We start from the raw sequence: 27,615 nt of genomic DNA, 5'->3' as shown, positions 1-27,615 counted from the left end.
ATATATATTTTTATATTCCCTTTTATCTAATACTACAGAACTGATGTATTAAAAAAAAAAAAAAGATTTCACATTTTGCTGCTTTAACAGTGTACTGACCTTCCTGGAAAGGGCCACTTACCTGCATGTTTATTTATTTTAATTGTTTTTAGATATTTCTTCACCAAACTAGGCATACCCCGGTTTAAGGACACTCACTTTAGGTACACTCGCGAGTAAGGACATATCGCCCAATAGGCAAACGGCAGCTCGCGCATGCGCCTGTCAGCACGTTCTGAACAGCAATACCGGCTCCCTACCTGTACCTAAGCTGTGCACAAGCGGGGAGACTATAGAGCTTGTTACAAATGCGTTATTTACATCAGTTATGCACGCATATGACGATTGCAGTACAGTACGTGCATCGATAAGTGGGAAAAAGGTAGTGCTTCACTTTAAGTACATTTTCACTTTACATATATGCTCCGGTCCCATTGTGTACGTTAATGCGGGGTATGCCTGTATTTGATGTAACATTCATACACACACTCCCCTCTCTCTTTCTCTTCCCCCCTCACTCTGTTATTCTTGTTCCCCCCTCTTCCCTTCTCTTTCCCTTCCCCTCTCTTCCCTTCACTCTACTCCTCCCTCCTTCTCTCCCCCCTGTCATTCTTGTTCCTCCCTGTCTCCATCACTCTCCCCCTCACCCTGTCATTCTCTCTCCCCCCTCTCTACCTGTCACTGTTCTCTCTCCCCGTCATTCTTGTTGTTACTCTCCACCTCTCCCTCCCTCTCATTCTCTCTCCCCCCTCATTCTTTCTGCCATTCCCCCCCCCCCTTATTCTTTTTGCCATTCTCTCCCCCCCCCCACCCCCAGAAACACACACAAGATACATAGCCACAGATGACACACACACATACACATCAGGCCAGAGCAGAATACTTTATATCAATAAAACACCACTTAGAAAGGGTTTTATGTTATTTAGAAGCCATTTTGTGGGAGCTGAAATCACACAACGTCTCACTAGCAGGACAGTCTATTTTAAGCCTTATACAGTAGTTAATATGACATCTGGTTGGCAAAGAGACCAACCAGAAAAAGAAAGGCTCAAACACAAATAAATATGGACCGGAAACGAGTGCAACTGTGAAATAAGAAAAACAGGACAGAGCAGAACACACACACAGACACACACACCTACCAGGACAGAGCAGAACACACACGCACGCACAACAAGTCAAAGCAAAACACACACACACACACAAGGACGGAGCAGAACACACACATACATTACACAAGGACAGAGTAGAACACACAACCACAGTGACAAACACACACACACAAACACACACACACCCAGTGACACACCCAGTGACACACCCAGTGAGACACGCAGTGACACACACACACACACACACACACACACACACACAGTGAGACACACACAGTGACAATTTTAGCATTATTTTGTACTGTTATTTTATGGTAATGAGCTCATAAATAAAGATATTCAGACAACTCGCCTGTTCATCAAAGCGTTTAAACCATGGGTGGCCACCACCAGGTCCGGTTTTAAGGATATTTGTGCTTCAGCACAGGTGGCTCAATCAGTGGCTCAATCGAAGACTTGTGCTTGTCACGCTGCGCTCACCACAAACAGGACGGAAGACCGCGGGGCTGAGGTGGGGATTGATAGGCACCGACCCACAACCACGCAGTCCTGTCCGGAATGCGTAGTCCTAGTCGTACCGCGTCGTAGGGTTGGAGAGGTCAGGGTAGTCAGGGTACTTGCCGTGTTCCAGGGTTGGAGAGTCCGGGTAGGTAGAGTTTCGTAGCCAAGGTCCTGGGTAATAGAAGGTAGAGTAGTCGAGTAACGAAGCCGGGGTCAAAGTGCTGGAGAGTGTAGAAATCCAAGTAACAGGCAGGGTCAAACAGGTCAGACAAAGTTCAAGACAAAACTAGACAGCAGCGGTGAGCACAATGCATAAACAGGAGTTTATGCTCAGCAATCAAGGACAGGCAGAAGCAGGTATATATGTGGGAAGGGTCCAATTACCTTGCAGGGGTGTGTACTGATCCACCAATGGTGTCAGAGAGACACTGATCAAAAACAGCTTGCAATTAGGCTTTCCTGATGCTAGGTCTGGTTGCCGGGCAACCCGCGCGCGTGCGCGATGCGCGTCGCGACGTGATGACGTCATGCGGTTTACTCAGCAAGTCTCCGCCTGTGGGAGGCTCCAGCAGCTCCCTCACGTTCTCCTGCTTCCTGGTTGCCGAGCAACCCGTGCGCGTGCGCGATGCGTCTCGCGGAGCTCCGCCATCACGCCGCTGCACCTGCACTGCCCTGGCAGTGCGTGGGCGCATGACTCTGCCCCGTGGTGCTTCCCTGAGTCGGTCTCCGCGCGGATCAGAGGCAAGTGTGACAGTGCTGAAGCAGGGATATCCTTAAAGCCTGACGTGATGGTGGCTCTTGAGGTCTGGAGTTGGCCGCATTGACAGCCACTGATTGAGCCACCTGCTCTGAAGCAGGGATATCCTTAAAACATGACGTGGTGGTGGTCCTTGAAGACTGGAGTTGGCCACCCCTGGTTTAAATGTCCTGAACGACCACTACGCACTAAGCGACAGTATTTGCTCTAATACGCAGTCTAACCAACGCACGCACCTTTACCCAGAGATAAGGAACGAGCTTGCAATGAGATGGTATATTCACGGTGATGTACAGCCAGGCGTCAAACCAGCATCCGAGAATGGAAGACCCCCCTGATGAAGTCACACATGGAAGACGCCGGTTAGAGCCACAAAAGGAAATACAAACACATGTTATTCCGGCGCAAATTGGGTGATAAATGAATACGTGAAATGAAAGTGAAATACAAAAATAAAACCTGTGCAATTAATATTGAAAACCAAGAATATCAATGGTCTCACCCCACACATTCTCCCATGGAAAAAGGCATATTCTTCTCCGCCGCAAACCACGTGACATCATACGGCATTGTGTTACCATGGCAACGTGACACCGTGTTATGTCACAGCGTCATTTGACGCCCGAAGGAGGCACGCGGCACCTAGGTAAGTGCCTATGAGCGACGGATTCGTTAATCCGTCACTGGCTAAGCGCTCTCACTTTAGTTCTACTCCATTTAATTGTTCACTGTCCCTTTAAGCAGCATAGTAAATCTCCAAGGCCAGAGACCTGTGCAAAAACAAATCCGTGTGTTGAAATCCTGGCACAGAGCGGAAAAAAGCTAACAGGGTTTACGGGAATATGGGAACAGTTTCAGTAAATGACTCCTAACCGGTCACCTCCCCCCTCTCCTCTCACCCACTCCTCTTCCCCCCCCCCTGATCCCCCTCCCGATCCCCCCCTCTCCCCTTTCCTCCACAATACAAAGTTTATCAGACGGTAAACAGCCCTTGACGTGGTTTCAAGTTCCTAGGAACTGTTGCACAGAGATGTTTAAAGTAAATATGCAGTGAATGGACAGATTAATGTAGGCAACAAGATCTACAATACAAGCAAGCTCTTCTGCTGAAGCACCGGCGGTTCCTGCTTGGCAAGATATCAAGGCCTACATTATGTGACAGAAAGGGGCCATAGGGACAGCATAATAAAAGTTAAACTTGTTCCCAGGCCCCTACCTGTACTTCCCTGGGGCTGATCTGGCCATCAGGTCCTGGAGATACCTGGTTTTATTAAAGCTGCAGACCAAGCAATATCCTACATGTGTATTTTTAAAATAAATCAGTTCTGTACTATGAAAAAATACTTGTAGCATTTTTTTTAAACAACTCTGAATGACATTTTTAATGTATTATAATGTAACAAGCATTTTTGTTTCTGTAGCAACAATTTACTGTACCCCCTCTGCACTCTAGCAGTGCACCAATTGTATCTAGCGACTGCCTGGTCACATGATTTTTCCCACAGAACTTTGCATCTTTTGTCCTCTTCTGCTGCACTGACGGCCATTTAATGAACCCCCGAGCCAAATCTTTGCCGATCGATCACAGGAGAACGAATTGATCAGCAATTTAGCTAATTACTTATCATACTGTGGATTGTATTGATGCATATGTTAAAGGACAAAAAATACAAATAAAAAAGAAAATGCAGCTGGAACTGCTGCTTTAATACTGTGGACGGACGTTCACAGAGGTACACAATTAGGAGGCTTTATAATGTGAAATTATAATAGGCTTTATTGTGCCTGTTCCTTTTCATCAGGAAAATTATCCAAACACAGGGGGGGAACAAAGCTTCCATTCACTTGGGAGTATTTCTAGTGAAACACTATGCAATAATTCACATCTCCCTTAGTCAAGCAGTTCTCACAGCCCCAAAACATTTAACATGAAATAAGCAGATATAAGCAGTCTCTTAAGAATAAAAGTCTTATCTGTTTCTTGGAGGGAAAATCTCACTTCCTGGTTCAGCTTCAGGTGTAGTAGTTTTCCCTGTGTCTTGAATTCAGCTCTGCTGTGCAGAGCTCAAGACCGGTCAGCTCCAGAGATCTGGGTTTCTTTTGGTCAGTCTCTCCTGGGACTCAAGAACCTCTGCTCTGTCTCTCCAAAGGTCAGCTCTCAGTCAGAGCTAGGGAGGAGTTACTTCCTGTCTCAAAGGCAGGCTTTTTCTACTACCTGTAATCAGGCAGGTGGTGCTAGTTAATTTGCTACCAGCAGTTAACCACCACACTGCTGGATTAGAGGCACCTTTGTGAACAGGAATAAGTCCCCTAATACATACCTCCCCTGTTTGTGGGAAGCTCGGGCTTACCACGGCCAAAGCCCATCCTTCCACTCTCATTCGAGATCTTTCTGTGACTTGAATGAGAGTGGATGGAGGAAGAGAACCCTCTGTCCCGCTGGGATTGGAGCCCTTTCTCCAGTTTATTTTTGTCTCCTCCCGAAGGTGCTTGAGATCAGCACTCCTCAGTCGCTCCAGGAGGACTTTTTCCATGTAAAGTCTTTTTATCGCGTGCGTGGTCATGAGATTTCTGTTGCGTCGGGCACTCCTCTTTTTATAGACAAAGTGTATGGCAACAGTTGTAGAGCAGTCAGGACTAGCCCTTAGAGTTTTCTGCTCTTCTCCACACCACGGAGTCGCCAGTTCACCTTCTTTGGGACTGAGTTGCACCTCCACCTCCTTTTCCAGAGAACGTCCTATTTTTTCAGCTTCCTCAGCTAAGGATTCTTCTGGCTTTGATTCTGCACTCCTACCTCTGTTTGTTGCCTGTTGGGCAGCTGTAGGTTTGGCTAGTGCTTTCTTAGGTGGCTGTATTAGAGTCTCCTTCATATTCTGGAGCTCCGTAATTTTTGTTGTCAAGGTTGCCGCTGCGTCTGTTTCCTCCTTGGTGTACTGACTCAAGGGAATGGAACAGTCTCTCTATCTCTCCAGCTCTTGCTCCAGTTTCTGAGCCTTCTCACGTTCCCTCTCATACAGAGTCACCTGGTATCGAAGCTCCGCTTCCAACGATGCTCTGAAGACATGCAGCGTGGCCTTTAGCTCCTCATACTGCTCTGTGGGGACGTACTGGGTATTCAGATGTTCCTGCAGTGCTTGTACCTCTTTAGCAGCCTGCAGCTTATCTTCCTGCAGCGTTTGCTGCTTCTCCTCAGCATACTGGAGGTGTGTACGCAGACCTTGCAGTTGGTTCTGCAGACGGTGCTCTGCTTCAAACATTTCCTCTTTCAAAAGTTTATTTATTTCTTTAAGAGCCTGCAGCTCTTCATTCTTTCCCTTGACGTATTCTGTCAACTCAGAATTTTCTTTTTTCCATCTTAAATTTTCTCTTTTTTCAGTCTCTGTACTATTCAGGGCTTCCTTGCAGTCCACCTTCCATTTTTGCACATCTGCTTGGAGGCGGGCTGTCTCCTGGCGTGAGACTTCCATCTCCAGGTTTAAGTTCTGAAGCTCCTTCTGAGAGACTTTGAGATCTAAGTTAATATGTAGGATAGTTTTCCTTGAAATGTCCAGCTCCTCCGTGAGACTGTGTAGTTCCTTTCTGGAAACTTCCAGGTCTGTGCGGCAGCTGTTGGTCTCATGATGTGAGGCATCCAGTGCTCTGTGGAGTGTCTGAACCTCTTTCTGAGCTACGTCCACCTCTATCTGGACACTGTTGACCTCCTGTTGTGAGGCATTCAGCTCTATGCGAAGAGTGTGAACCTCTTGCTGGAAGACTGTCATCTGCTTCAATGCCTCCTCATACTTCCGCTTTAGCGTAGCCACCATTTTATCAGATTGGCTCTGCTTTTCATCCATGGCGGAAATAGCAGCATTTGCAGTATCTAGCTCAGTCTTGAGATCGTCCAATTCTGTCCTGGCTGTAGAGTACATTGCGAGCACATTCTTCTGTAGCTCTGCATTATTTTTTCTCTCTCTTCCTAATTCTTCACAGAGCAGATCACAGTCATGCCTGGCAATTTTCAGGGCGTCTTCAGGGCTGGTCAAGGGATCGTCACTCACTGGTTCCGGCTCCGCTTCCCTGGGATGACTAGTTGAGGGTTCCTCACTGTTGGCACCGGACAGACACTTATTTGGGGTACACGACTTCTGCCTTGGGCCCTCTGGATATTCGGTTAACCGTGGGACGAATTCTCCATTTTCTCTAGGCTGCAGGGCAACTCGGTCCCCCTTTTCCTCCACAGGATCTGCGGACGTGTCTGTTCCTTCCACGGTAAGTGAAGAACTGCTTTTCTTTTTCTTCCTTTTTGATTTGGATGACACCGTCCCTTCAGGGATACTGGGGTCTCCATCTTCATTTGAAGTTTTAGCAGCTTCATTATATACGCCAGGCTTTTCTTGCAGCTGCATTAGCTGACAGAAATATTCGGTGATCCACTGCTCCCGCTCTGTCTCCTGTTGATCATATTCGTCATCAAAGGGAGCGGCCTTTTCTGTTCGTGCCGAGTTCAGGCACCCCCACCATTCTTGGGGTGTTTTCTGGGTGTGACTCGGTTCGGGTTCCCCGTAAGAGATGTCTTCCTATTTATTGGACTTGATGGGCCACTCTTCCGTGGGGTAGGGTTCATTACAGGTGTAATTTTCTTCCTGACCTCAGGAGGTGCTATTGCAGCTGTTGCCACTGTATTTGCTAGAACCCCCAATTGTGGTAGTCCTACAGATGGGCATATTTTGCTTGTACAGGTCATAGCTCTCACAGGCATCTCTGTAGACTTTTCTTTCTTGGATAATTTTTTATTTTTTATTTTTTTCAATATCAGCAGTACTGTGCATGCATTTTATTTTATCAGGTATACAAGTTGTGCAGCGGCTAGGTAAAAAAAAGTCTATTTGCTATACACCATTTACTTGCTGGGTGCAATCCCTCCGCTTCAGCAACAGAATTTGGTTTTCTGCCTGAGTTCAGTAATTTTCAGTCTCATCTTTGGGTATTATGGCATTCACTCTTCACTCTTTGGGTGTCTGTTTTGCTCCCAAGATATATATAGGCAGACTTTTTTACTTGCAGAAAAAAAAACATTCTTTGCAGTGGACTATTTCTTTCATTCCCGGCAGAGTGACTCAACACTCAGCAATTGGCTTTGAAAAACTTTTTTCCTTTATAGGCAATTTTACACTCAGCATTTGTTTGCTAAAAATTCCCCTGCTTCAGCACAGTCTTGTATCAATTTTCACACTTTTATGCATATACTCCATTCACAGCTGGTAGTCCTATGCGGTGTGGCAACCTTTATCTGCAAAATCAGTACCACTCGTGGGTCACCATCTGTATTCACTGCTTCAGCGAAACTTTTGGAAACAACAAACACCTATCCCTTTTAAGGGCTGACTCACTTCTTGAACCCTGACTATGGCTGGAAGGCAAAACCCCTATTTCAATAACCATAGTACGCTTTGTGATAGGCAAATAAAGTTTTAGCTGCATCAGCAGTCTCTCTCCTCTTGGGATTGGGGTAAAGAGTCAATTTTGTGTTTTTGTAAATTTCAATGCAGTGTAAGTTTCAGTGCAGTGGTGTGTCCCTTTAATTCTGATCTCTGCTGCATGAAGTTTTTTTTTTTTTTAAGTTTCTCAGACTTGTTTGTAGGCAAAATAGCATAACAAAAAATTTCACATAAAACTCTCCGGTCCTTTTTAACTACAAAGACACCTCTTGTCCCACCTCGGACACCATATGTGGACGGACGTTCACAGAGGTACACAATTAGGAGGCTTTATAATGTGAAATTATAATAGGCTTTATTGTGCCTGTTCCTTTTCATCAGGAAAATTATCCAAACACAGGGGGGGGGGGGGGGGACAAAGCTTCCATTCACTTGGGAGTATTTCTAGTGAAACACTAAGCAATAATTCACATCTCCCTTAGTCAAGCAGTTCTCGCAGCCCCAAAACATATAACATGAAATAAGCAGATATAAGCAGTCTCTTAAGAATAAAAGTCTTATCTGTTTCTTGGAGGGAACATCTCACTTCCTGGTTCAGCTTCAGGTGTAGTAGTTTTCCCTGTGTCTTGAATTCAGCTCTGCTGTGCAGAGCTCAAGACCGGTCAGCTCCAGAGATCTGGGTTTCTTTTGGTCAGTCTCTCCTGGGACTCAAGAACCTCTGCTCTGTCTCTCCAAAGGTCAGCTCTCAGTCAGAGCTAGGGAGGAGTTACTTCCTGTCTCAAAGGCAGGCTTTTTCTACTACCTGTAATCAGGCAGGTGGTGCTAGTTAATTTGCTACCAGCAGTTAACCACCACACTGCTGGATTAGAGGCACCTTTGTGAACAGGGATAAGTCCCCTGTTACAAATACCCTCACCTGCTGTCTCTGTAAGGCCTGGGACATAATCCCACAGACCCCGCTGAGCCGTGCTGGGCCGTGCTGAGCCACGCTGAGCAGATGAACTTACCCCCTTCATCTGTGATCAGCGCAGCTTTAGCATGCGGAAGCGTGCGGAGGCTGAGAAATTCTGAGGAGGCAGGCAACTTTAAAATTTGCTGCTCAGGGGAGCGTAGGAGTGGTCACGTGCCAGCTCACATCCAATGGGAGCGAGGGACTAGCCCCGCCTCCCGCCACGCCTCTGTTCTGCCTTTGCTCCGCCCCCAAAACGCACTCACTCCCTCGCCTGCCAGGACACAAAAAAGCTCCAGTTTGAGCAGGCGAGGCAGAGCAGGAGCACGGCTCAGCGCGGGCCGAGGCACCATGCCCGAGGCCTAAGTCTTAGGGTGACCAGATTTTGAAAATGAAAAACCGGCAGTTTATTTATTTTAGTACACTTATACTTTACTACCATTAGTCCTTGTTACATAGTTACGTGTGTGTGTGTGTGTGTGTGTGTGTGTGCGTGCGTGCGTGCGTGCGTGCGTGCGTGTGTGCGTGTGTGTCGGATGACCTCACTAATCGAACAAAAAAAAAAGCCAGATGTGAATGATTTTCTGAACCCATTAACCAGTGTCAGGATGCCCCCTCTTCACAATTTCTAAAGCAGCAATCCCGCCTGGGATCTTACCTGATCCGCAGTCCCTCAAGGTACTATACTGGAGGGGAGGTGTTCCCTACCTGTCTTCCGATGTCTCCCGTGTGAAACTTGAGTCAGATCTGGAAGAAAGCAGGGTAGGTTACTTCGGTGTAGGTATACGGCAGTTAAGATAAGACATGGAGGGAGAGGTAGACAGGGAGGGAGAGGGAGACAGAGAGGGAGACAGGGAGGGAGAGGGAGACAGGGAGGGAGAGGGAGACAGGGAGGGAGAGGGAGACAGGGAGGGGGAGGGAGACAGGGAGGGAGGTGGAGACAGGGAGGGAGGTGGAGACAGGGAGGGAAGTGGAGACAGGGAGGGAGAGGGAGACAGAGAGGGAGACAGAGGGAGAGGGAGACAGGGAGGGAGTGGGAGACAGGGAGAGGGAGGGAGAGAGGGAGACAGGGAGGGAGACAGACAGACAGGGAGGGAGACAGACAGGGAGGGAGACAGACAGGGAGGGAGACAGACAGGGAGGGAGACAGACAGACAGGGAGGGAGACAGACAGACAGGGAGACAGACAGACAGGGAGGGAGACAGACAGACAGACAGGGAGACAGACAGGGAGGGAGACAGACAGACAGGGAGAGGGAGACGGAGAGGGAGACAGGGAGGGAGAGGGAGACACACCCACTGATACACACAAACCCACTGATACACACACACCCACTGATACACACACAACCACTGATACACCCACACCCACTGATACACACCCACCCACTGATAGACCCACTGATACACACACACACACACACACACACACTATTACACATACCCACACACACTGATGCACACACACCCACACACCCTGATACACACACACACACACTGATACACACACACACACACACACACACACTGATACACACACACACAGACACACAGATACACACACACACACAGATACACACACGCACACGCACACACACACAGATATGCACACACACACAGATACACAGAGATACACACACACACAGATACACACACACATATATACACACACACACACAGATACACACAGATACACCCACTCACCCACTGATACACACACACACACACACACACACACACACACACACACACACACACACACACACACACTGATACCGACACACTGATACACACACACACAGTGATACACACACACACCCACACCCACTGATAAACACACACACACACACACACACACACACACACACACACACACCCAGTGACACACACACACACACACACACACACACACACACACACACACACACAGAGACCCACTGATACACATGCACACCCACTGAGACACACACACACAGACCCACTGATACACACTGATACACACTGATACACACACACACACACTGATACACACACACACACACACACACACACACACACACACACACACTGATACCGACACACTGATACACACACACACAGTGATACACACACACCCACCCACACCCACTGATAAACACACACACACACACACACACACCCAGTGACACACACACACACCCACTGATACACACACACACACAGACCCACTGATACACATGCACACCCACTGAGACACACACACACAGACCCACTGATACACACTGATACACACTGATACACACACACACACACACACACACTGATACCGACCCACTGATACATACACACACAGTGATACACACACACCCACACCCACTGATACACACACACACACACACACCCAGTGATACACACACACACACCCACTGATACACACACACACACAGACCCACTGATACACATGCACACCCACTGATACACACACACACACACACACACACACACACACACACACCCACTGATACACACTGATACACACTGATACACACACACACACACACACGTACACACACTGATACACACACTGATACACACACACACACACACTGATACACACACACACACTGATACACACACACACACACACTGATACACCCCGCCTCCCCCTGCACCGACCGACAGCGACCGTGCAGCCACCACTGCCCGCCCCCGAGCCCATCTCCCGCACCAAGGGGATGGGGGGAAGTGAGCGCCAGTTGAGGCAAAGGTGGGAGCGCTGGGGGACAAAGGTGGGAGTGCCGGGGGACAAAGGTGGGAGTGCCGGGGGACAAAGGTGGGAGCGCCGGGGGGCAAAGGTGGGAGCGCCGGGGGGCAAAGATGGGAGTGCCAGGGGGCAAAGGTGGGAGCGCCGGGGGCAAAGGTGGGAGCGCCGGGGGGCAAAGGTGGGAGCGCCGGGGGGCAAGGTAGGTGGTACAAAGGCAGGTGCACCCCCGCTACCACTTCCTATTACCCCCCCCCCCCCCCTGGCTGGGAAACGGGACTGAAGGGGGACACTCACCGCACAGCCGACAGAGGAGCCAGGAGCAGGAAGACAGACACACTCACGTGTGCTCTGCACAAAGCGGAAGCCCCGCCCCCGGCTTTCTCTGACATGCCTGCGACCAATCCCCTGCGGGCCGGCCGGCATTCTAAGTCCCGCCCCCGGCATTCTCCTTCATTCAATCCCCCCCCCCCGGCAGCATGCATTCATTCATACACACACATAGAAAATACTTACCGGCCGCCGCATTCTCCTCACCGCTGCTGCCCCGCATTACCATGACCAGGGACAAAAACCGGGACATTTCCGGGATGGACCTGAAACCTTGACAGGACAGAAAAAAACGGGACAGTCCCGGCAAAACCGGGACAAATGGTCACCCTACTAAGTCTACCTACATACCACTAAGGCTGCGGTCCCAGTCAGCACTGTAGCATGCGCGCCCGGCAGGGGAGGGGGGTGGGGGCAGCGTGTGCACAGCACAGCGCTTCAACGCAGATCACAGTCTTTGGAGAGATTGCGACGGAGGGGGCATGGCAGGGGGGTTTGCGTGGGCGTGGCCATGCCTCCGTCGCGAGTTCCAAATACTATTGTTTGTATTTGAGAGAACTCGTCGTAGAGAGCGGCTGCACCTTCCACGCGGCGGTCGGGACTGGGACCGGACTGATTGGGGGGCGGTGATTGTGCGCACAGCGCACGCCTCGCACTGGGGCCGCAGCCTTAGATTGTAAGCTCTCCGGGGCAGGGTTTTCCTTTCCTAGTGTCTGATCCTACTTGCTGCACTTATTATACTAGAATTCCCTGTATTTTATTGTCGCTCTTGTAAAGCGCGAAGCACAGCTGTGGGCGCTACATAAATAAAGATATACATGCATGTATGACGCTGAATGTGGAGTGTGTAAGAAGAGGGTGTTGGGTGTGTACTTGTGAAAAAGAGGGTGAATTACTGCATCTAAAGCAGTGGTTCCCCGAGTTATTTAACAAACCATTCAGGGGTGCCCATGCTCAAAACAGGTTGAGAACCCCTGCACTAATATGTGAGTGCAGCTAACACATATTAGTGATACAATATTTATTCACTAGACACCAATTGTTGTGTTCTTCTATTTTCTGTTACATTGCATCTTATTTTGTGCCCAGTGTTTTCGCGATTTGAAGATGTGTGATGTAGATTAGAAAGGACGTCCATATAACTACTGTAGCTGCAATAGGTTCTAGATAAGAGTATCTGTATATTGGTATTTTTTCAATGTTACGTATGTTTTATTGTGGAATTATTGCCACACTGGAACACTATTAATATGATTACATTTTTTAAACGTATTTTTCACCTTTTCTGTAGAAGCAGGCGAGCGCAGTTTTTTTTCTAAGTTAAACTCGGCAGGCGAGTTGGACTCACTTTCGCCGACCCTGCGCACATCAAGGGTAACATTATTTTTTTGACGCTGCTGGCGCAGGTTGAGAGGTTTCAGGTTAATAAGAAAATGAGATTTCCGAGTGCTTATTTTCGCTCCCAAAAAGCCACATGCAGTGCTTGGTACTTAGCCGCCAATGGGTTTTCAATAAATTGATAGAACCCTGGAATTTACTGTAGGTACCAGATACAGTAAGCGCTGCCAGGTTACCAAAAATAGCAGCAACCGGAAAGATGATCAGTTCATTAAAAAACAAACAAACAAAGCAATGGGACCTTGGCTAAGCTGTTTCTGAGCATATATTATGCTATATTTATTGTATTACGTTTTGGGGATAGTTCCCCTTTGTGTAGGTGTTTCATTTGCATAATGGCCATTTTTTATTAATCATGTTGGGATTTATATGTGGGTTTGTGTTTGGGGGGGGGGTGCGCGCCCCTTTGTGGAGTTGGTCCCCTGGTTGCTTTGCTGATTGGGCTGGATAGATGAGCACAGCAGCCTGGTCTTCATTAGGCTTCATTAGACTTTAACTTTAACAATTAGACTTTAACAATAGAACAACCCTCCTTTAAAAAATGTAACCATATGCAAAGCAGAGAGTTGGCTGCATTATTTTGGAAAACAATTACACATTTGAATTACTTTAGGGGTCTCTGAATAGAGTGTTTGTAAATCAAGTGTTTTCTTTCCCCTTATTCTCCCTCCACCCCCCTCCCCCCCCCCCCCCGTCCTTATCAGAGAGCCAATAAAGATAAGAGGGGGAGAGGGGGCTTTTCCTGCACAAACATTACACAGAGACACCAGATAAAATGAGCAGTGAGAGGAAATCAAACCCCTCCGAAGTCTCATCTCAGCGTGTTTACAAACTATATATGACCATATATAGTTGACCAAACTATATATGTGCATCAATATACTGTATGGGAATCAATTAACGCATGCTATTTATTTTGTAACGTCTTCCTAACACCTCTGATTTCTTCATATAACTGCTCCTTGTAACTCCATGCTAACTGTATAGGTTCATATAATATAACTGCTGCACATAGTCTCTCCCTATAATTGCTGTCTATAAATCCTCCTATTGCTCCATAAAACCTCTCCTTAAAATAGCTCCTTAACTCCTCCTGTTACCCCATATAACCGTTCCCTATAACTCCTCCTATTGCCCCATATAACCATTCCCTATAACTCCTCCTATTACCCATATAACTCCTCCTAATACCCCATATAACCTCTCCTTAAAATGCCTCCTTAACTCCTATTTGCCCATATAACCCCTCCCTATAACTCCTTCTATTACCCATATATCTGCTCCCTATAACTCCTCTTATTACCCCATGTAACCTCTCCCTATAACTCCTCCGATTACCGCATATAATATCTCCCTATAACTCCTCCTATTACCCCATATAACCCCTCCCTATAACTCCTACTATCTCATATAACCGGTCCTTAGAACTCCCCCTATTACCCCATAGAACTGCTCCCTATAAGTTCTCCTATTGCCCCAAATAACCTCTCCCTATAACTCCTACTCTTACCCCATATAACCAATCCCTATATCTCCTCCTATTGCCCCATATAACTCCCCCTATTGCCCCATATAGCCTCTCCCCTATAACTCCCCCTATTGCCCCATATAACCTCTCCCTATAACTCCCCCTATTGCCCCATATAACCTCTCCCTATAACTCTTCCTTTGTAACATATACCCACTCTCTGTAACTCCCCACTAACTTCTCCTATTACTCTGTATAATCGCTCTTGATAACTCGTCCCATCGCTCCATATAACCTCTTCCCAAACTGCTCCCTGCTTACACAAACTGACAGGAGCACATTATTGGGAATATTTTACAGCATCTGTGGGATTCAGCACCTGGAGCGAGCTGGGAATTACCTGACCCTCTTTGACTCTCTCTACTTCTGCATTGTGACTTTTTCCACGGTGGGGTTTGGAGACGTGACCCCAAAGATCTGGCCGTCCAAACTTCTGGTGGTTATCATGATCTGCGTGGCACTCGTAGTCCTGCCCATACAGGTATTCAGAAGAACCACAGTCTGATTCAAATGATTTCACTGTTTTTTACTGTATCACTGGGACCTTTTTATCATCCACAAGGTCCTGTCTTTCATAGCGTACAATTCATTTGTTTTGGAGCCTGATGCCCAGGGAGATGTCACATTAGCAAGGTCACAAGGAGTCAGAGCTGGGATTTAAATGGTTACATAGTAGATGAGGTTGAAAAAAGACATACTGTACTGCATGTCCATCGAGTTCAACCTATGCTAAATGTAGACGACAGATACTTTATCCTACATTTGTACTTACAGTATTTTGATCCAGAGGAAGGTAAACAAAAAACTCCCAGTGACATATCATCCAATGATATCTCATAAGGGGAAAATAACTTTCTTCTTGACCCTAATAATGGATAGCAATCAGATTACTTCCTAGATCAACATCCTTCCCATATTTACTTATTTGGTGTATCCCTGTATACCTTTCTTTTCTAAAAAGATGTGCAACCTTTTTTTTTAACAAATCTATTGTAGCTGCCATCACAGTCTCCATGGGTAATGAATTCCACATTGTAACTGCCCTTACTGTAAAGAACCCTTTCCTTTGTTGCTGCCGAAATCTCCTTTCCTCCAACCTTAAGGGATGACCCTGAGTCCTTTGTACTGCCCGTGGGATGAATAGTTCTTTTAAAAGCTCCTTATACTGTCCCCTATTAGACGCCTCTCTCCTAATGTAAATAAATCTAATTTGGCTAGCCTCTCTTCATAAGTCAGATCATTTGAATTGGGTTTACCCACAACAGAGAAAATGATATCAACCCTACACCCCTCCTACTCCCTCTCTATTTAGCTTTTCACTCAAACATCCCTAAATCTTAATTCCTGTATAATCTTTTTATATTGTCTGTCCGTCATTTTTAAATGACTGTTTTCTTTCAATTACAAGAAGCTGTGCCACCTACTCACACATCTTTACCCCGACTGTAGGTTTCCCATGCTGCCTATTGAAAACCAATCCCACCTCTTATTTAACGAAAATTTTCTAGCATTTGTGGGGAATAACAAGGGCCTCCAGCAGCTGCCCAATCACAGCGTTAGGATAACATTGCTGCAATACTTAGCGCACGTCTTTATTACTTGGTTGCTTCAAACGGAGTTCAGATTTCCATTGTCGGTGCGAGTCTTATCTGTGTCTTGTGTCCAACTTTGTCCGTCAGTTTGAGCAGCTGGCCTACCTGTGGATGGAGAGACAGAAATCTGGTGGGAATTACAGCCGGCACCGAGCGCAGACAGAGAAACACGTGGTCTTGTGCGTCAGTTCCTTAAAGATTGACCTGCTGATGGATTTCCTGAATGAATTCTATGCACACCCGCGGCTGCAGGTAAATCTGGAGAAGCAAAGGACGATTCAGCGCTCGGTATAATACTGCTAGGAGTATGACCTCAGTGTCTCCAGCCCGCGGGATTACATTCAGGATCCTGAACGTCACTATGAATCTAACAATATTAATGATGCACGTCTCTCAGGTTGTACCCTGACCAGCAGGGAATTAGCCAGGCTTGTTCCTGACCAGTGCACTTTTGGATGGATGCTGGGGTCAACCCAGTTTATCAGAGTATTCATCATGGCACTTTCTAATGGTGATGTGTTTTGCGTGGTCATATGTCACTTACTAACACAAAGGCTTCCTCTTCCTGTCATGTGCTTTTGGCCCATATTTACTAAGCAGTATTATCCTTTAAGACCACCTTCCAGGTGTGGGAATGCATCTTGCCACCTATTACAGTGTAAGGCATCTACGGGTGCAGTAAAGTGTCTTATGGAATAATACTGCTTAGTAAATAAGGGCCTTCATGTTTAATTCACTGCTGATGAGGGATAAAGCCATAAATTGACATTGGCCCATACATACTATGCAGTGCTATTCCAGAAGACACCCTTAGTACGAGGTGTACAAGCACCTTCCAGCACCAGTTACTTCAATGGGCTGTAAGGAGTCTTCAAGCTTTGGAAGGTGTCTTGTTGGATAGCACTGCTTACTAAGTATGTTCTGAAGTCAGAAGGTCTCAATTCCAGTCCTCAAGACACCCCAACAGGTCATTCAATTGAGCCACCTGTGCTGAAGCTGGCATATCCTTAAAACCTGACCTGTTAGGTAGGTCTTGAGGCCTGGAGTTGAGCATCTCGGACCTAAGTGATACAACATATCTCATTATACCTCAGAGTTTCCATAGAACTCAATGCCAATGTTGACAACACACTGAGAAACTGGCTCCATCTCCAGGTGGTTGGCGCTCTATAGATATATTCAGACATATACCTACTTTTCACAGGATTACTATGTGGTGATCTTGTGTCCCACTGAGATGGATGTGCAGGTTAGGCGGGTGCTTCAGATCCCTATGTGGTCTCAAAGAGTCATCTACCTGCAGGGTTCAGCCCTTAAAGATCAGGACCTGCTGAGAGCAAAGTGAGTGAACATGTCTCCAACTCCGTGTGTGTGTGTTTGCAAATCATTCTGTTATCCTGCCTGCTCCATTGGACACTGACTTAACCTTGTAACCTTCAAGCTCTCTTCCCCCCTACCCATACTCCACTCCCGGCATACGACCCACATTAACACACAAGGTGCAATAACTGCATAACACCGCACTGGAAGTAAAATGAACACCGCTTTTATTAAACTATATATATATATATTGAATATTTTCCAAACCAACCAACCGAGCTGTTACCCAGCCAGAGTACCCAACCTGTTATCCTGCCAGAGTACCTGACCTGTTATCCTTCCAGAGTACCCAACCTGTTATCCTGCCAGAGTACCCGACCTGTTATCCTGCCAGAGTACCCGACCTGTTATCTTTCCAGAGTACCCAACCTGTTACCCAGCCAGAGTACCCAACCTGTTATCCTGCCAGAGTACCCGACCTGTTATCCTGCCAGAGTACCCGACCTGTTATCCTGCCAGAGTACCCGACATGTTACCCGGAAAGAGTACCCAACCTGTTACCCGGCCAGAGTACCCAACCTGTTACTCGGCCAGAGTACCCAACCTGTTACCCGGCCAGAGTACCCAACCTGTTACCCGGCCAGAGTACCCAACCTGTTACCCCGCCAGAGTACCCAACCTGTAACCCGGCCAGAGTGCCCAACCTGTAACCCGGCCAGAGAACCCCTCCTGTTACCCGGCCAGAGGAACCAACCTGTTACCCGGCCATACATGTGTGACTACATCAAACCGGCGAAGTAACACCCATTACTCTGGCTCCTCCCACATTAACCAAACCCAGCGAAGGATGCCTCTGATACCCATCACCCATGGATACAGCTCTTTCTGCCCAGTTGCCTATCCTCTGCGCCAGGGGTGCGCAAACTTTTGCCGTGCGCACCCCTGCCTAGTCTCCTCAGTGCCTCGCATCCCCCCCTCTCGGGCCCCAGCGTTTCCATGGTAGCGTGACGTCGTGTGACCCCGTGGCGTCATTTGATGGCGGGTTTCCATGACGACGCGTCGCTGGTAGGGACGGTAAGTTTGTTATAGAGGCCTTGCTCGGTTTCCCGGTATTTAATTTAAATGCCTGAGGGGAGAGCGCCGGACCTCTATAACTTCCGCGCCTTCCCACCCAGAAAATCTAGCACCCCCCCAGGTTGCGCACCCCTGCTCTGCACCATCTTGTAACTCTACCCACTCTGGCAGGGTTTTATTGTCCCCCAATGTACTAACATTGCCACCGCTGTGACAAACATAATAACCATTCTTAAAACATTACACATACCATTTGTGGCACACACACAAATATACATGTATACCTTATACACTCACCATATACATACGCACACTCGCTGACACTCACCATACACTCACCACATACACACACTCACAGACACATCACATACACTTACTATATACGCACACACACATCACCCTCATCTGTGTCATGTGCCCCTCCTTTGTGTCACGTGCCCCTCATCTGTCAAGTGCCCCTCCTTTGTGTCACGTGCATCTCCTCTGTGTCACGTGCCTCTCCTCTGTGCCACGTGTCCCTCCTTTGTGTCATGTGTCCCTCCTTAATGAGGGTCTCAACCTCTGCCCTATACATCCTCTTGATTGGTTGAGTTGGAACTTTTGCTTACTAACCTATCGTTACAGATAATTATTGATCGTTACCTATGTACACTAGCGACAAGTATATATTTATATATATATATATATATATATATATATATATATATATATGTAGCCCTTTTTGTGAACCGGCCTGACCCACCCAATCTCACATTGGCCCCTTGTGGTCTAACCGGTCCCTTTCCTTGCGGAACACCTCTTCTAAGGGACTACTGGTAACTGTATAACACCTGTGGCTCCAGGAGATCTGAGCCTCCGCTAGCTGGGAGCCTGGGGAACCCTTACCATTTACCTGGTGCAGCGCCTCCACTTACCCAGGATCCCCGTTATGAAAGATAGCCCTGGGTAAGAAATACAATAACACACATATGATACTAACACTTTACTAAACACACATATAACACATTACATAACATCATGCTCTATCTGCATCACCTTAACCGTATACCTCAGGCCCAATGTCTGGTGTTCCCACCCAGTGTCCTGTGATCCCCCACACCCAATGTCCCGTACTCCTACGGAGGTCGTGGGTGACTGCACAGTCACTATGAACTAATAGGCCTGTTGGTGCACATATAATACAGAGGTACCTTCCGAGCACTCCGATGCTCGGGCCTGCAACACTCTTCTAAAAGGGTCAGACGTGCGATGCATCCATCTGATCCTATCCAGGTACTTCTCCAGGAACCCCCCACGAGGGTCCCACCGCTTCACGGGAACACAACCGCCTCTCACGGTAACACCACCGTCTCACGGGAACAGCAACCGCCGCTATCCCTGTCTATCCCTAACTAACCCTAACGTGACAGGAACCCTAACCTAGGGCCTGTCCCTGATGAACCGCAACCTGGGATGGCTTGGGGGAAATCTCCTAGGGCCGGCGGAGTAATACCCTGCCCCACTGCCCTAGCTACCCACGTCCTTAATCCTATCTGTAACTCACTAGCTACTCGCTACTCCTAACAGCCTGCAGCAGACACACAGCTCTCACCGTCAGCCTGCAGACGTTCACACACGCTGCACACACTGCTCCCAGCACATGCAGCAACAAAACACAGAACGATACACACAACATCCACTGGAACCCGCAGCAATTACCCACTGCTCGCACGCTGTGCCTATTTGCCAGTGCGCACAGCCCTATCCGCTGTGGCACTGCCAAACCTGCACCTTCCGCACCTAAGGGTAACCTCCTTATCTAGGGCCGTCCCTCTTCAGTTACCCCCTGCCCTTACCGGGAATTGGGGCCTGCCTGGGGACCTAAGGAGAACCCTTACCTGGTGCAGGAGCCACTCGCTCCCTGCACCCTTCCTACTCCTTCCTCTGCTCTACCTGACTGCCGTGCGCAAAGCCCGGGAAATGTATCTATATTCCCGGGCTGAGCATCCTCCAGCCCTATTGGCCGCTATGGGGCACCTGACCTTTGTCTCCCTATGCCTCCTGGGAGTTGTAGTTCCCAGGGGGCTGCCTAAGCATTGGGGCCGCGTGCGCACTTGCCCAGCGCATGCGCGAACGCCTAATGGCCATCGCAACCTCTCTCTACACTTCCCTACTCTCGCGCGATCTCTCCCTAGCTCTGGGGTCCTACCTGCGCCTACGCGAGTACTGCGCATGCGCGATACTCCCTGTAATGGCGGCGCCCTCTTCTCCAGCCGCCGGGCCGGTAGCAACGCGATCGCGGCCTTAGCGACGGCCCGATCGCGTCCCCGGCAACCGGCCTGCGCCGCAACACCTAGCGCTGCTCCCTGCACTGGCCCCCACCCTCGCGAAGTGCCGGCGGATCCGTCGCAGCCTCCGGCGGCACCCGCTGCCGCACGGCACTCGCGGAGGGGGGCCAGAAAGTGCAAATTTTCCTCAGGGCTACATTCTCCCCCTCGCAGAATCCCAACGGCCTCGCTTGGGTAGCAACCATGCAACAGATGATTATATAATGAAAAATGCATTTGTTCACCAATATCTGACATACCTGCATGGATACCCGAGGCCAGCTGAGTCTCAGAGTGGAGTGCCCCTAACTGATTGGGTGAGGGTATCCCACCGGGACTCCTGTGAGTCTTTTGGAGCTCAAGACCTGTCCCTTGCACCAACCCACCTTCTCCCTCTCGCAGAAAAAATAGTAAGGGGTCCGGGGTATTGACCCTTGCCGGACCCTCCAGTTTCATCTCACGGGAGACAGGGAGGTTCAGTCTCTTGCCTCGGTCCACCACATGGCAAACATAACGCTCCATCGCGCAAATGGGAGAGGCCACAACTACTGGAGCGGTCTCAACACAGTCTTTGTCCGCTCCAGCAATCCCTTTAACGGTGACACCATCGTGGGGCAGCACAACCTCTTCATGCAGGCCCGGGTCTCGGGAAGGCCAAGCATGGAGACTCCTCGTACAGGGGTATGTGTCACTCCGGCCCGCTACACCGGATACCTTGATGAGGTCGGATTCGTCCCATGATCTGCAGAGATCTTCTGGGGGGGACACCTCCACCAGGACGCGATGACGGGGTGAGCCCATCGCCCGGGTGACCCTACCTTTGGAGTCACCAGGCTCCACGATCACCGGGGAGCTCACACCCGACACCCCTGGGGCAGTCAACTTACCCCTATCGTTGTCGGCAGGTACTGATCCCAAGCCTGGGACCGCTGGTACCTCGGTGATAGGCCGGACTGTCCGTTGCAGGGCACACGGGCCCACATCATGGTCTGCATCAGTTGAGGTGGTTGGCTCGGTGACCTCACTGGAGTGGTCCGCCGGCAGGCGCATCACCACGCTCGGTTAGTCACTGGACTCATCACACAAGGGCGGGGGTATAAACACCTTACCCTGGGCCTCCGGAATCTGTGGTTCTGGTCTCTGTGGTTCCTGCTCGGGAACCGGGTCTGGAACCGACATCTGGGGTTCCGACATCTGGAGCTCCGCCTTCAGCGGCTCCGGCTCAGCGTCTAGAAAGTCCATTTGGGCACACGGCCCCTCCACCACCTCCATCGCTGAAGTGAAAGAATTAGTGGCGGCTTCACCCACCTTGGTAGCACCGTCAGGTGCATCTTCCTCCGCAGGTTCCACCATCAGAGGTTCCTGCTCTACCATTTGAATGTCCCCTTTGAGAGGGTCTGCAACAGTGGTCTGGACACACGGGTCCCCGGCGGCCTCTGGAATTAGGACAAACTGATGACACGCATAACTTACTTCAGGAGAGAGTTCCGGCTCCTCCTCTTCTTCCTCTGCTGGTTCCGCCGCCTGGGGCAGGATAGGCTTTAGGAACCAGGCCCCGCAACACTCACATTGGGGCTCCCACGCCAGTGCCTCCCTCCGGGAACAGCCACATTTGAGGCTAAAACACTGGGTAAACGTTTCTCCGTCCACCTCAGTTGACCTGAAACCTAGCTGTAAGGACAGTTCGACTCCCTTTTTAAGGGCTTCACTCAGGCAGTTGCACATTAGCCCAGTGACATCTATTCCCGGTAATTGCCAGGGCTCATACACATCAGGGTGTAACCCCTGACAGTCTCACTCATTCTCGGGGAAGGAACAGTCCATTTCTGCAATAGTGTCCTCTGCCGCTGGCTGTTCTATAGGCTGCGGCGGTTTGGGTTGCAGGAACTGCGCCGCACAGTCAAGACACTCGGGCCCTCGGGTCAGTTCACCAACGGGGCAATCACATCCATTCAGACGGCCGTGCAGGCATTCTTCCCCGTCTACCACGGTCATCGTGAGGGCAACTGGTGACTCAGATGCTCCGTCCATCCAGCCACCCGTCACCTTCCAGTACTTTAACGCACACGGGCACACCACCAATGGCAAGACTAAATGGGGGGCCCGTACGATTCTATACAGCCAAGGGTGCTTTTCTCGGCATCCCTTGCTTTCCTTAGGGGGAACAGAAATGGCTGATTTCTGCTCACGACACTCCCTCCCCCTGGTGGACTCTAGAGGAAAAGCAGCACAGTCTTTTGGGGAATGTTGCGAGCTCGGTACTGAGTCACTCACAGTGTGGGGGCGGGGCTCTGGTTTTCCCGCCAGTCCTGGATAACCGGTTGCAACATTCTTCTGTGCAGGCTGGCAGTCAGCTGCACACATGCCATTTTGATTTGGCGGGAGCCGCCATTTTAGGTGGGACTCACTATCAATGTCAATAGGGCTCTCGGTGCAGGCAGATACTGCCAAGTCAGGGTAGATAAAGGGGCACCCATCGATCGGACCCCCGGGCAAATTTAAGAATTTAGGGCCATCTTCCTCGCTTAGGGTCTGGCCTGCATATATCAGGACAGTACTCCATTGCACGGTGTCATCGTACCTTCGCCCTCTGACCCACGTACCCGCCAGTCCAGGGAGCTTCCGAACCTGCGCCTGGACATCTAACAAGGGCACGCCAGCCGGGACTGCCCCCACGGCAACCACGCGGTTAGGAGTCACGTTTACTTTCAATGCCCACGCGTAGACCTTCTGCTTTGAGAGCACCCACATGGTGGAACAAAAATAGGACAATTTAGAACAAAAACATACAGGGCACCCCAGGTCTGATCATCTCAGCAGCGCCTCCAAATGTAACCCTTTTTGTGAACTGGCCTGACCCACCCAATCTCACATTGGCCCCTTGTGGTCTAACTGGTCTTTTTCCTTGCGGCACACCTCTTCTAAGGGACTACTGGTAACTGTATAACACCTGTGGCTCCAGGAGATCTGAGCCTCCACTAGCTGGGAGCCTGGGGAACCCTTACCATTTACCTGGTGCAGCGCCTCCACTTACCCAGGATCCCCGTTATGAAAGATAGCCCTGGGTAAGAAATACAATAACACACATATGATACTAACACTTTACTAAACACACATATAACACATTACATAACATCATGCTCTATCCGCATCACCTTAACCGTATACCTCAGGCCCAATGTCTGGTGTTCCCACCCAGTGTCCTGTGATCCCCCACACCCAATGTCCCGTACTCCTACGGAGGTCGTGGGTGACTGCGCAGTCACTATGAACTAATAGGCCTGTTGGTGAACATATAATACAGAGGTACCTTCCGAGCACTCCGATGCTCGGGCCTGCAACACTCTTCTTAAAGGGTCAGATGTGCGATGCATCCGTCTGATCCTATCCAGGTACTTCTCCAGGAACCCCCCACGAGGGTCCCACCGCTTCACGGGAACACAACCGCCTCTCACGGTAACACCACCGTCTCACGGGAACAGCAATCGCCGCTATCCCTGTCTATCCCTAACTAACCCTAACGTGACAGGAACCCTAACCTAGGGCCTGTCCCTGATGAACCGCAACCTGGGATGGCTTGGGGGAAATCTCCTAGGGCCGGCGGAGTAATACCCTGCCCCACTGCCCTAGCTACCCACGTCCTTAATCCTATCTGTAACTCACTAGCTACTCGCTACTCCTAACAGCCTGCAGCAGACACACAGCTCTCACCGTCAGCCTGCAGACGTTCACACACGCTGCACACACTGCTCCCAGCACATGCAGCAACAACACACAGAACGATACACACAACATCCACTGGAACCCGCAGCAATTACCCACTGCTCGCACGCTGTGCCTATTTGCCAGTGCGCACAGCCCTATCCGCTGTGGCACTGCCAAACCTGCACCTTCCGCACCTAAGGGTAACCTCCTTATCTAGGGCCGTCCCTCTTCAGTTACCCCCTGCCCTACCGGGAATTGGGGCCTGCCTGGGGACCTAAGGAGAACCCTTACCTGGTGCAGGAGCCACTCGCTCCCTGCACCCTTCCTACTCCTTCCTCTGCTCTGCCTGACTGCCGTGCGCAAAGCCCGGGAAATGTATCTATATTCCCGGGCTGAGCATCCTCCAGCCCTATTGGCCGCTATGGGGCACCTGACCTTTGTCTCCCTATGCCTCCTGGGAGTTGTAGTTCCCAGGGGGCTGCCTAAGCATTGGGGCCGCGTGCGCACTTGCCCAGCGCATGCGCGAACGCCTAATGGCTGTCGCAACCTCTCTCTACACTTCCCTACTCTCTCCCTAGCTCTGGGGTCCTACCTGCGCCTACGCGAGTACTGCGCATGTGCGAGACTCCCTGTAATGGCGGCGCCCTCTTCTCCTGCCGCCGGGCCGGTAGCAACGCGATCGCGGCCTTAGCGACGGCCCGATCGCGTCCCCGGCAACCGGCCTGCGCCGCAACACCTAGCGCTGCTCCCTGCACTGGCCCCCACCCTCGCGAAGTGCCGGCGGGTCCGTCGCAGCCTCCGGCGGCACCCGCTGCCGCACGGCACTCGCGGAGGGGGGCCAGAAAGTGCAAATTTTCCTCTGGGCTACATATATATATATATATATATATATATATATATATATATATATCACACATTCACGCGTTACGCACCACACATGTAATATTTATATATCGATACACCCACAATATAGAGATATACATATACCATAAATTTAGCATAATACACATGCATCATATACAGTAAACATGCATTGTTTACAAACACTCCATATGTGCACCTCATAAATATTAAACACACATACTGAACATGTATCATTAGCACACCCCATATACATGAAAACAAGAAATATACTGTACACCGACCAGCCCTGTGAGGAGCTGGAGATGGAAGCAGGTCCCTGCAGCACTTCCTGATCTGCTGGGATCAGTTTGGGGGGAGATTTCAACCCCTCAAACCCCATTTTAATGTGTCCTAGGATTCAGGAGATTGACATATCTGCCTTTAGCGCATAATAGGTGGAGAGCCCCATCCCAAATCTTAAACATCATAGGAAGTGCCTAGAAGTGCACATCATTATACAGGCACACAGCCTCACAGCTGGACACGCTCTCCCGTCTCATCTTGCGGACAGTTATACATGACATGTAATGATCCGGACACAAAGCCTCCGTGATTCCGGCTCTGTCTTTCTTCTCTCTGTCACAGGATATTACCGGGATTTGGTGGCCTGGTTCCCTGGGGTGCAGAGAAAGGAGAACAAGTTCTGACAAAGAACATTGTGCGGACTTGTGATCAGTGGGAAAAGTTTGCTCTGTCTCCAAGAGATTTCAGATGCATTTTATGCGATGAATAGGGCAGCTGTTTTTTTTAATGAGATGCCCCATGTGCTTGCAATCCCATGAAGTAGTCAGAGTTTTAATGGAGCGAACTCCAGCAGGATCAGTGATCAGAAAGGGGTTTAGGGGTTTATTCAATTTGTCTGATTAAGCCGTTTCGGCAGTTAACACTCTGAAGTCAATGGGAAATTTCAGCCAAATGCAGAGTTGTGACTCAGGCTGTGTGTTGGTGCTGGGTGCAAAGCACTTGTGTCTACTGGTTAGTGCAGGGGTGGCCAACTGCAGTCCTCAAGAGCCAGCAGCAGGGATATCCCTGCTTCAGCACAGGTGGCTCAATCATTGGCTTAGTTGAAGACTGAGCCAATGATTGAGCCACCTGTGCTGAAGCAGGGATGTCCTTTAAACCTGACCTGTTGATAGCCCCTGAGGACTGGAGTGGGCCTCCCCTGGGATAGTGGATCCTAAGACCCAACCACATCAAGCTGCGGTAACCTAAAAATGCGGTATTATCGCCCAAAACAAGTGTGTTATTTTTATCGTGCAATGCATCAACGTTGCACCGCTAAAGAAAACACGTTTTTTTTTTATCGGATCGTTAAAAATATCGGTACCGATAAAATAGTCACAATACCAATTTTTTTTGTAAAAATAAGCAATCCTACAAATTCCGATATTTATCGGAACGGGGTTAACGATAGAAATACTGCAGGTATTTCATCACCTACTCCAGGCTGTCGTCACCCCTATCTTTCCTATATAATGGCCAATATAGTGACTATTATATACATAGGCTAGATAAGCTAACCAACCAGAAATAGATGATAAAATAGTAATTAAAATACATTACAGTACATATTAACAATTTAGTTGCCATGGGTCAACTAGTCCTGGGTTTCCGTAATCAGCTGACCAGAAAGGGGTTAATATAAACATAAAACTACACTACCTACCCCCATTGGTGGGATAAAATAAATTAACAACCGGTTCTAACCTGGGTGGCGGGCGAAGGGCGGCATCTCACGGCATCTCACGCCATCTATTTCCCTTTTTAAAATGGCGCCACATTGCCATGACAATGCACCACCGCATAATGTCATAGCAACGGACGTCACGTGATGCGGTTACGTCACGTGGTGTTGCCGTTGGCATGGCAATGTGGCGCCATTGAGAGGATTTGTAGGGAAATAGATGCAGGGAGATGCTGTCAGATGCTGCCTGCCGC

At 49.3% G+C, this 27,615-nt stretch overlaps 1 protein-coding gene across 4 annotated transcripts in view; it reads left to right on the top strand.

Annotated features, from left to right (window-relative positions):
• Positions 1–27,615, top strand: part of KCNT2 (potassium sodium-activated channel subfamily T member 2) — a 391,255-nt gene that overhangs the window by 182,640 nt on the left and 181,000 nt on the right. For all 4 annotated transcript variants that reach the window (XM_075616937.1, XM_075616935.1, XM_075616938.1 and 1 more), the window contains exons 9-11: positions 15,078–15,258; positions 16,457–16,621; positions 17,574–17,710. In XM_075616937.1, coding sequence (XP_075473052.1) covers positions 15,078–15,258; positions 16,457–16,621; positions 17,574–17,710 — 483 coding nt within the window. The remainder of the gene's footprint in view (positions 1–15,077; positions 15,259–16,456; positions 16,622–17,573; positions 17,711–27,615) is intronic.

This window comes from Ascaphus truei, chromosome 10 (genome assembly GCF_040206685.1).
Source record: "Ascaphus truei isolate aAscTru1 chromosome 10, aAscTru1.hap1, whole genome shotgun sequence".
Taxonomy (NCBI): domain Eukaryota; kingdom Metazoa; phylum Chordata; class Amphibia; order Anura; family Ascaphidae; genus Ascaphus; species Ascaphus truei.
Note: the sequence above shows the minus strand (reverse complement) of the source record. Positions and strands in the feature narration are given on the sequence as shown.